General features: G+C 36.4%; 1 protein-coding gene across 1 annotated transcript in view; it reads left to right on the top strand.

Moving 5' to 3' along the window:
- LOC127646447 (transmembrane protein 131-like) overlaps positions 1-12258 on the top strand; it is a 95416-nt gene that overhangs the window by 47346 nt on the left and 35812 nt on the right. Inside the window, exons 3-4 of the mRNA XM_052130114.1 lie at positions 3563-3603; positions 7700-7768. Coding sequence (XP_051986074.1) covers positions 3563-3603; positions 7700-7768 — 110 coding nt within the window. The remainder of the gene's footprint in view (positions 1-3562; positions 3604-7699; positions 7769-12258) is intronic.

The raw sequence follows: 12258 nt of genomic DNA on the forward strand, positions 1-12258 counted from the left end.
ACCATGTATCATTGTATATAAAATATAAATATAAATATAAAATTGCATATCATTGAAAATAATTTCATTTTTCCTATGTTCATTTAGTGAAAAACCGAGGGAACCATGCCTGCATTATGTTTAAATAGATTTTTTTATTCATTGCCTTTAAAATATTGAGTTTACTTGGCTGTTGATGGTCATTCCTGTGGGTTTTTTTTTTTTTAATTTTTAAATTATTTTTAAATACATAAATTTCAGAGCAAATACATAATTATCGAGATATATTTTGAAATCATCAATAGGCTAAAAAATATATAGAGATCATTTTTGTAGCCATATTGCCCTACCCTAGTGTCATAATGTTCTAGTTCAGCAATGCAATTTTCTAGGTTTTCCAGTACTTAGAATTCTAAAAGCTAAATTCAAGCACCTTAAGCACTACAAGGACCTTGTGCAAACCCTGTAAACGGTGTAGAAAAATCAGACAGAGATTTTGATGTTTGTTGGGTCATTTAATTTACGATCACATGGACCGAAAACAAGGATGCGTTGATGCGATATATGATGTGATATATTGTCCCATCTTACAAAAATAAGGTGTTAATGTCACACTTGCATGTCACATCGTTGAGTAGCTTTACAGTGCAACAAAAATAGGAACATGGTAATCTGAAAGCACATCACATATCACACATGACATTGTGGTTTTGGATTTAGTCATTTATTTAAATTGAAGTAAATATAAACTTTTTATTTTACTTTGCAAGAGCCTCAGAAGCTACACAGATTTGTATGCATTTTTATTCCCATTAAGTCGGTTTGAAGGCTTCTTTGTTTGATGTTTATACATTTTTTCACAAAAAGCATTTTTTATTTTTTGAAATGCTATTTTTGTTTTTTTACTACCATTTTTTTAAACTTTGTAAAAAATAAAAGAAATTAAAGCCCCGTAAACTGTACACTAATTATATAAAAAAATCTGATCTCTTTTAGTACTGCAACATGAGTGGGCCTTTACACAACTCCATGATATTATAATTTTTTTTTTTGTGTGTGTGTGTGTACATGAGAGTTTGGACTTTTGTTGAAATGTTAATGTTTATAAATGGACTTGGCCGTGCTCTCATCCAACTGTTCAGTTTTGTTACTAGCAAATATTATTTTAGTCCTGCAGAAGTGGAATAGAGTGAGAACTGCTCCAAGACTGTCTTTTGAGAGTCTAAAACAGAGTCATAAGTCAGGGTTCCCACATGTTTTGGAAAACCAGGAATTTTCCATTGCATTCTTCAAGTCGTGTAAAATGAGAAAATTGTGAAACAACATCAACTCCATGGACACAACCTATAAAGAAAATGAGCAACTGGAGGCAATTTATCCTTCCTAGCTCACTATTATCGCAGACGTGGAAACTGTGTTCACTCTTAAAAATATGAGGAATTTTTTTGATTTTTTTTTTCACTTTTTTCTCCCAAATTGGCATGCCCAATTCCCAATGTGCTTTTAATTCAACATGGTCACGTAGTAATTCTCTCAATCCCAGCTGCCTTCGTGTCTGAGATCGTCAACCCGCACATCTTATCACATGGCTTGTTGATCCATTCAACTCACCACGCGCCCCACCAAGAATGAACCACGTTATAGCGACCACAAGGAGGTTACCCCATGTGACTCTACACTCCCTAGCAACTGGGCCAATTTGGTTGCTTAGGAGACCTGGTTGAAGTCACTCAGCACGCCCTGGGATTCGAACTAGCGAACTCTGAGCTACCCAGGCTCCCGAAATACGATGAATTTTGCAGCACTAATCATGATCATCATCATCTGTGCGTGCGTGCATATTGACCCGTTTTAGTGCTGTCACTTTTTCCAAGCAGCCACCATATTTGTGACCATCAGCAGGAGAAAACAATGATATCAAGAAAAACCTCAAATGCTGTTGATCCATGTCAAGTCCCAGGAAAGTTGTATATAGGTCTGAGGTCAGCACAAATACTGCCAAATTTGTCTTTCGCTTACATTTAAATATATTTTTTCCACGATTTACCTCCGTACCCTGACTTTAACTCATGACGAATACACAGTAAGCAACCGAGGCATATTGGTGAATATGATATGTTTACATTGTAGTCTGGTGGTGTGAATTAAGTCTATGCTTCATAATCTTGAGAAGTGTTGTTTATTGGCTAATATTAGTGTATACACAATAAAATATATACTATATATCCACATTATAGCGCTTTTTAATGTATTAAAATGTGTTACAATTATGACATATCTTTATAAAGTCTTGGTATTGAGGCCCAGGTATACTTCGTTTTCACCCGTTCTGGATTGCCTCGCGCCCGGTCAACCGTGTTGCCTTTTGAGAGTATACATTTCTGACTGCAAATGAATAGGAACACTTTCGACGCCTGCACACTACAACTGAATTGTGACACATTTTTAGTACAGTCAATGGCCAGTAGATGACACGCACAGACGAGGACTGCGTGCGTGAGTCAAATAAATCAAGGTGGCATGCTGTCAAGCCATCTGTGTCTCACATATTTTGCGTGGACGGATCTGTAATGCGCACACCTGATGAATATTTTGGCCTTTATGAAAAACATCGTCCTATGTGCATTTCCAGTTTAATTGTATGTGGATCAATTGCATCTGAATAAATTAGCTTTTATCTGGATTTTGCCACATCCTAGCGCAGCACAATGAAGAAATATTTAATTTCGGTCACAATCATGGCGGCGTGGTCATACAGTGACATCATATGATACAGGTCAATAGTAGCGCTCTTATGCAATCAGTACATAGAAACTTAACTGTTTATTTAATGAAATCACTGCTTTTGGGGGTTTAATAATCACTTTGGGCATTGTACAGTTGCAAACTGCTTATACGGAGGTGAGAAATTTCTGTAAAAAACACACAGAAATGGAAAAATAAAAGCTTGATTTAAATGGATACATGAAATGGGGAAAAAGACTACAATGTATTACATCTGTATAGTAATGTAATGTTTACTGTAATTAGATAATAACAATAATGAATTAAAGCAATATCATCTGTGATGTTCTGTTTTGCAGCACTTAATATTACAAAAATATCTCATGTTGTTTTGGATTATAGGACTTAATTTGATTAAAAATAATGCAATATCATTGAAAAGCTAAATTCATTCAAATATTTTTTTTATTTTATTTGATAAAATGTCAAATTAATTAACCACAATATACATCATGACCTGTTTTTGCTTCAGTATTACAGCGATATGGCACATAAAGTGTCCTGCTAAATTGTTCCTTGAAAAGAGTTGGAACCCTGATAGTTGTATATAAGCAGTAACCAATACATACAAGAACTTGTCCTTCACACATTGGTGGGACATGTTTGCCTTGACCTACTCTCATTTTAACCTGGTCTGTGTGCTTTAGTCCTAGTGAACCTCTCACCATACATCTGATTTTACTTCCCTTCCTTTTTTACTTGAGATGGACATTTTGATTTAGATGTCGTGCAAATTGGCTGCACTGTAACTTTTTGAGACTAATATTTCTTTTTTTCCCTTTTTTTTTTTTTTTTACAGACAGAGTCTGATATTGATCTTAGCTCATATCATCATAAAAGGTAAGGGTTTATTTTTATTCATTCTGAAATTTTCTGCATGCCTCATTTTGTACATCAGCCATAGTAGGCATGTGGTTTATATTAGACTGGCCAAGGGAAGTTTGTTTGGTATTTAACGAGACATGTGAACAGAACTTTCCCACTAAACTATGAAACATTATGCTAGTGGAAATTAACAAAGTAGCAAAAACTACAAGCCTCCTCTGATGTCATTTAGTTGGACTTCCTTCACATTTAAGATACTTCAGTCAAATTCACAATATGGACTTGTAGAAACTTGTTGCACAACTGGGCAGGGTTTTTCCTTTGAAGGAAGCAAAAGGAATGGATAAATGAATGTTGTGTCTTTACTCTGGCATTTGAAGTACTTCAGAATTTAATTTTGAACGGAGATCAGGTAATATTTCTCATCCCAGTCAACACCTCCAACGTTTAGATGATACGATACGATACGATACTACTTTATTTATCCTGGAGGGAAATTGAGGCATTACAGCAGCAGAGACATAGATACCACAAAACAGAACAATAGAAATACAGTAAATGCAACATAATACAATAATACATATATTATATTATATATAATATTAAATAAATAACATACTCCAGTAATAAGAATATAATTTACAAATTTAACTTGCAAAAATGTTATGCAAGCATGGCGGACAGTGTTAATTTCTGTAAAACATCACAATGCTTGTAAATCACACACACACACACACACACACACACACACACACACACACACACACACAATGTCATTCCATATACAGTATATCCAACAACCTTGCTGCTCATAATGGTGCTAATCAATTCATACAACCCAATAAATTAAAAAGATAAAAATAATAATAATTAAGAGCAGAATAAGTAAGCATTTATGAAGACTAACAATGTTTTTGGCATGCACTCAAAGGGGCTCTACTTGAAAATGTTCAAAGTGATGTTTGATTCCTTCTGCATTTTTAGTGTTATCCAGTAGATCAACTTTTTATGTCCTAGGTGGCCTTTTCATTTGCTCAGCCAATCAATGCTTTAACCTGCTCTGCTGTAAACAGGTGGCTGGTTTTCATTGGCTAATTGTATACTCTATAGCTCGTCATCTCAGCTGTTGCTGACGGAGGACACGCCCTTGTAGATTCGACACCATCAGTGGAAAAAAAAGTGTAGTGGAAGTGAAAAAATGAGGAAGCAAGCAAATATTGCTTTGTTGTTTTACCATGTGTGTACTGAGACCATGCAATCTTGCATAATTTCTGCATATGAATGCTTTGAGTATGCCAGACAATTTGAACTTGCAAACAGGGTCAGAAATTACTTTTTAGCCCACCAGTCAAGGTAGCTGTAGATGAAAAAATGTCCCAGTCAGATTTATTACAGGCCTTTTTGTTTTGTTGTTTTATTACATTTTAAAAGTGGATTTTACAGACATGAGACAAATAAACAATACTGTATGCATGTTTAAAAGTGAACTGCAATTTCTATTAAGTTTATTAATTTATTATTTATGAAATATTTAATTGCCAGATAGTCCATTTATAAAAAAAAATAAAATAAAATTCAGATTATTAATTTATTACAACAAAACTGAATTGTATTTAAAGAACATGTTGTCATATGAATGACTAGTAAGGAGCTCTTATGAGCAATACTTGGTTTACTTGGAGTGAGTCAATTAATTCATTCAGCTCCAACGGATTCATAAAACGTTTTGATTCATAAAAAGAGCTGGCTCAAAAGAGTAATTTCTTTGGAATTCGGTCTACTTGTAGTGCTTTATGTCTCGTCTTGCGCTGTAGATTCAGTAGCAGTTTTGCTGTGGTGCTTAATAGTAATACAGGAAAGACTGAGTATTTTAGTCTGGTTTTCTGTCTGCATCGCCGAAATAATGCATGTTCAAGAACCGGTAACGAAACCAAACGTTATGAAAATCATTCAGTTTTTATTATAATGCAATCATTACCGTAGAATTTGTATGTGTGGTGGTGGGTAATTACGACTTCCACATACACTGTAAATCCAAGAGTGGTCTTCAGAAAATGTACCCGCATTTGGTGCTTGGTGAGTGTTAATTTCGGACCCTGCTTGCAAACCATAATCTGTTTACTGTGTTTTCTAGGTGCTAATTGTCATGTTAAACTTTCTTATTATGGTTTTCTCTTATGCTGATAGATGGACATTGTCCTTTGTGCTTTTAGAGCTAATAATGAACTTTGTCTCTAGTGATAATACTGTTTTTATTATAGCTGTTCAGGGTGTTTTGTGTCTCTGCCCTGCCATCACACACACACAGACTGCAGTTGTGAAATGGTTGATAGTCTTTTAGCTGTGTTGGGGACTCAGTTATTTTCCTTTCTGTGGCTTGTGCTACCACACTAGTCAGCCCAGTTTATGCCCTATGGCACATTTTTTTCAATAATATCTCTTTTTTTTTTTTTTTTTTAGTAGTGGCAATTTAATCTGACGCTGGTGTAGCCAAGTCACCAACTCTTGAACTCTCTTTGCTGATTTTGCTAGTTGTTTTGGCTTGGCTGTGTAGCCAGAGGTCATACTGACACTGTTATGAACCAGTGTGCATGATTTCAGAGCTTCTCTCAAATCAACAGTGCTTGAGTTGTTCTTACCCAATCTGCAGTTGGCTGGAGATTCACATGCTACAGTCCATATTTCATTCAAACAATTTGCGCTGCAACCTGAAATGCCACTCCCTGTTGATCCGCAAATATTCTGCAAGTCTTGTTCCAGAGAGACAATGTCCTCAGTCAAGTGAAATGACAGATTTGTCTGTCACATCCCAGTCCACTGTTTGAGGGCTGTTATAAGTTTGTTTTGGTAAATGCACATAAGCTTCATAACCACATTTGAGTCTTTTCAATTTCTACAGGACAGGTTGACCCTGTATTACTTCAATACTCAAAACCTAAAACAGAGCATTTCGACTCTAGTTAGCCTAAATTTGAAGTGAGACGGTACAACCGACTGCACACTATAAACCATGTCTTTAAGCTAAATAAATGTATGCCTTTTACCTTTTCAAAACCATTGAAAATGGTCACACCCTAAAATCATTGATATCCCTGAGGGACTGTATCATTTATCATTGATTCCTTTCTGCTTTTTTGAGGACGCCAACTACAAGCCTTGCCCATATGTGAGGAGAGTAGTGTTAAATCAAATATGCTAGAAAAGGTAAGGCATAGACATAAACTGCTCATGCAGCACATTGCATGGGATCATGATGCAGTCTTGAAATCTACAATTGAAATTCAGTCAAGATTACCAAAGTTTTAAAGACACAGGAATACAGGAGGATGTAGGGATAACTAGGTTTTACATTAGATATATTTTTCCATGCGTGTATGAATGTGGTCTGGTTTTTGGTACAGATCTCTTATGGTGCATTCACATACAACACGAAGCGAGCGTTTCATGATTACATACAAAGTCGATGCGAATGAAGTGAATTGCGTGACTCGAACATGCAAAATGCTTCATTCGCTTAAAAATTTGCATGACGCGTGGTCGCAAAAGCCTATCAGCATTGAGATTGTCCGGATGTCACAGACATGCTGACGTAGTACTGTAGTATGACACAACTTCATAAATGTACAGAGACCGGATGAAAAAAAGACATCGCTTGGAGGAATGTGAGTGAGGAAATTGGACTACCTGGTAATTTCTGAAAACCTACTAGTTCTGTCCTTTTCCGGAGGAGAAGGGGCAATACTCGCGGGTTCGCGTTTCTCGCAAGTTTGGACACGTATTTATAATCCAGCGTTCAAACACGCATGAGCAAAGTGAGGTGAAAATGTTCTTCGTGTTGTATGTGAACGCACCATTAGAGGTCAGATACTTTTTTTTTAAATGTTTAGTGTAAACCTGATGATTCCATGCCAGACAAAGCCTGTTTGTAACCCTTTGTTCGTACAAGTGTGTAGTGTATCTCACTCTTTGCCAGGGGAGAAATGCAGAGTTATCATTTGGTCCTCAAAAGGCCATTTTTGATGGTAGCACACTGAAGTCCAAGAAGCTGCATCTCTGTCTGGTTGTATTTCTGACTGTCTTCTCATTTACTGTGTGTCCCTTTCTCTTCCAGTGCATCCTCTCAGAGAGGGAACAGCAGACCCATACGGTTTGAGCCTCCAATGCTGGACTTTCATGAACAGTAAGTCATTTCATGTCCATGTCCAAATGCTCCAACAAAATTGTGACCAGCACTTAGGGCTGCTCGATTACGGCAAAATCATAATCGCGATTTATTTTGGTCAATAAAATGGAAACATGCTGCATTTATTGAATTTTTATTTATTTTTATTGTCTTTTTAACAGTACATTTCATTGTACTTGAAATGTAAACTGTACTGTATAGGTGAGAAGGCTAATGTCATATGATAATTATTTTACGTATGGTTGTCAAATAAAGAAAAGCCTCCATCACCATCATTTACTGCAGGGGTGCTCATAGTTCTAAGAAATGAGATCTACTTTTTCATCATGTTATTGCAGCAAGATATACCATGTACAATAAAGGCTATACATTATCACAATTCCAAATTTTCAGTAGTCGATAGTGAAATTTTATTCAAAACAACTATAATAACACTAATATGTTAATTATGGAAAAAGGTTTTTTTTAAGTTTGTTTGTAATTATTCAAGACTAGTAAACCATAATAAAATAACAATAAAAAAACAACAATGATATATTAAAAATAATAGAACACAAAATACAAATTAAGAAAATTTAGTGTTTTTAAAACTGCTTTAAAAGTTTTTAACAGCGGGTGGCTATCAAGCATTCAAGTAAACATGCATAATGAAATGCAACATAAAACTACTACTGATCTTCACTGCATTATTATAATATACTCAGCAAAAAATTTCCTTTTTCGGGACACTGTATTTTAAAGGTAATTTAGTACAAATCCAAATAACTTCACAGATCTTTATTGTAAAGGGTTGAAACAATGTTTTCCATGCTTGTTCAATGAACCATAAACAATTAATGAACATGCACCTGTGGAACGGTCTTTTAAGACACTAACAGCTTACAGACGGTAGGCAATTAAGGTCACAGTTTTAAAAACTTAAGGACACTAAAGAGACCTTTCTACTGACTCTGAAAAACACCAAAAGAAAGATTCCCAGGGTCCCTGCTCATCTGCTTGTACATAGGCGTGCTGCATAGAGGTATGAGGACTGCAGATGTGATCAGGGCAATAAATTGCAACTTCTGCACTGTGAGGCACCCAAGACAGAACTACAGGGAGACAGGAAGGACAGCTGATCTTCCTCGCAGTGGCAGACCACGTGTAACAACACCTGCACAGGATCGGTACATCCGAATATCACATCTGCGGGACAGATTCAGGATGGCAACAACAACTGCCCGAGTTACACCAGGAATGCACAATCCCTTCATCAGTGCTCGGACTGTCTGCAATAGGCTGATAGAGGCTGGATTGAGGGCTTGTAGGCCTGTTGTAAGGCAGGTCCTAACCAGACAATCGGCACTAACCCACCTTCGCTGGACCAGACAGGACTGGCAAAAAGTGCACTTCACTGACGAGTCACGGATTTGTCTCACCAGGGGTGATGGTCGGAGTAGTGTTTATCGTCGAAGGAATGAGCGTTACACCGAGGCATGTACTCTGGAACGGGACTGATTTGCAGGTGGAGGGTACGTCATGTTCGGGCAGTGTGTCACAGCATCATCGGACTGAGCATGTTGTCAGTGCAGGCAATCTCAACGCTGTGCGTTACAGGGAAGACGGCCTCCTCCCTAATGTGGTACCCTTCCTGCAGACATGAACCTCCAGCATGACAATGCCACCATCCATACTGCTCGTTCTGTGCATGATTTCCTGCAAGACAGGAATGTCAGTGTTCTGCCATGGCCAGCGAAGAGCCCTCACAACAAGAACTGGCAAATCTGATGCAGTCCATGAGGAGGAGATGCACTGCAGTACTTAAACCAGATACTGACTGTGAATTTTGACACAGTCAAAAAATGTTCAGTGACACATTATTCCATTTCTATTTGTCACATGTCGGTGAAACTTGTTCAGTTTGTCGAAATCTTTATGTTCATACAAATATTTATACAGTTGAAGACAAAATTATTAGCCCCCTATGAAATATTTAGTTATTTTTCAAATAATTCCCAAGTGCAAAGCAAAGATTTTTTTCAGCATAGCATTTCAAAACATAATATTTTATTTAGGCAACTTAGAGTGTTTATAATTCAAATAGAAACAAAATTATAACCAAGAATAAAAAAAATTCTACTGGTCAAAATTATGAGTCCTCTGATATTAATTGTCAATAGTTTATCCCTTTTGCTTGATAACAGCCTTTATTCATTTGTTGTAGTTCTCAACAAGTTTTAGGCATTTCTCCTGAAGATTCGCAGCCCATTCCTCCTTAGCAAATCTCTTGACCTCCTCCAGATTTGTTGGTCTCCTGGCATGGACTCTAGTCTTCAGTGCGGCTCACAGATTTTCTATTGGATTCAAGTCTGGGCTTTGTGCAGGCCAGTCAAGGACATTCACTTTGATCATTTGGAGGTAGTTCTTCAACAGAAGTGAGGTATGCTTTGGGTCGTTATCATGCTGAAAGACGAAATGTCGACCCAAACCAAGTTTTGTTGCAGATTGCCTGAGGTTTTCTTTCAAAATGTTCTTGTAGTCTTCCTTTTTCATGATTCCTTCGACCCTGGTGAAATTCCCAGTTCCAGACGCACTGAAACATCCCCACAGCATTATACTCCCACTGCCATGTTTCACTGTGGGAACAGTGTTCTTTGGGTTGAGTGCCTCTCCCTTGTTTCTCCAAATATAGGCAACATCTCTATGGCCAAAGAGCATTAGTTTTGTCTCATCTGACCAAAGGACACGTTTTCAGTATGCATCATTTTTCTCTAGGTTGTCCTTGGCAAACTTCAGTCTAGCTTGGAGGTGTCTGTTCTTCAGAAGTGGAGTTGTTCTTGGTCTGCAACCTCGCAGTCCATTCCTGTGCAGGGCTCTAGTGACTGTCTTCGTTGAGACATCAATCCCAGACTTGGCTAAATCATTCACTAGTGTCTTGGCAGTTGTTCTCGGGTCTTTAGAAACCTCTCTCACCAGTTTTCTTTCCAAGATTTTTGAAATCTTTCGCTTCTTGCCTCTGCCAGTCTTGTTCTCCACTGTGTGAGTCTCTTCAAACTTCTTGATAATACTTTTCACGGCAGTTCTTGACAACTGAAAACGCTTTGATAAACATGTTTATCCTTCTGCTTTGTGAGCACTGACAATTATTTTTCTCAAGTCTAATCAAATTTCTTGTCTTTGCCATGATGACAGTTTTATATTACTTCACTAGTTGTTTTGCAAGTTACTAATCCTCAGTTTGAAGTGCAATTTAAATGCTTGGGGGATTAATTAGGTTAATTAGGCGATGTAGGTTAATTAGGCAAGCCATTGGATAACAGTGGTTGGTTCCGTAGTCAATCAAACAGATAATTTCTTAAGGGGGCTTATTATATTGAATATTGAGTTTAATTTAATTAAATATTTATATTATTCCAGGCAAAATGAAATAAGGCTTTCTCCAGAGGAAAAATATAATAAGAAATACTGTGATAAAATCCCCTTGCTCTGTTAAACATCACTTGGGAAATATTTGAAAAATAATTGAAATTTCATAGGGGGGCTAATAATTTTGTCTTTAACTGTACATGTTAAGTTTGCTGAAAATAAAAGCTGTTGAAAGTGAGAGGATGTTTTTTGCTGAGTTTACATTAATACTTTTTAAAGCTACTAAAGTTACCCAGTCAAGAGCGTGTGTTTTCTTGTTTTCTTGTTATGGTTGTTTGATTATTATAATGACAATCTAGACAGCAGCAGGTCTATTATCTTACATATATACTTACAAGCCAGACATTTAAAAAAAAAAAAAAAAGTGTTTTCATGAATACCTCACCAAGACGGGCATTTTGGTGGAATTTTTAAATTAAACTAGATTGCTAGCAAATTATCAAATTACGCACTCTCTGGATTATTTTCAACAGCAGAATATTAACTTTCTAATAAGTGACACAGGCCTACGCTATCACAAATATAAATGTTATTTTTCCATTATTGATATTTTAATCAGTCTGCTTCTCTGGTCGATTAAGTAAAATTCTCTTTCACTTTCCCCTTAAAAAAATCCACTTTCCCGGGACAAGTGTTAATGTCGAGCCTAGGGCTGGGCGATATGGCAAAATATATTATCACGATATTTTTTTCCATATTGATCGATATCGATATTTGTTACGATATATAATTTAATAATGCTGCCCGTTTGAAAAGTATACTGATAATGATGCCTGAAGAAACCAGAAGGTTCAATAGTTGAACTATATAGTTTATTAACATAAATAACAATGCAAACATTTAACTGTGCAAACATGGATTGGTTGAGAATATATTTTGTTATAAAAGAATATTGATAAACTTTAAATCTAAATGTTAACATTTTACTTTTAGCAAACATGCTTTATCTGCCTTGACAAAACAATGCAAGTTAGCTTGCCTTGTAACTTATTATAAAATATAAAACTAAAAGCTGTGACTACAGTACTATCACATCAAATTTCTTTGGCAGGGCAGCAAACATTTCAAAATGTTTGTAGAGG

Source organism: Xyrauchen texanus, chromosome 7, assembly GCF_025860055.1.
Source record: "Xyrauchen texanus isolate HMW12.3.18 chromosome 7, RBS_HiC_50CHRs, whole genome shotgun sequence".
Classification (NCBI taxonomy): domain Eukaryota; kingdom Metazoa; phylum Chordata; class Actinopteri; order Cypriniformes; family Catostomidae; genus Xyrauchen; species Xyrauchen texanus.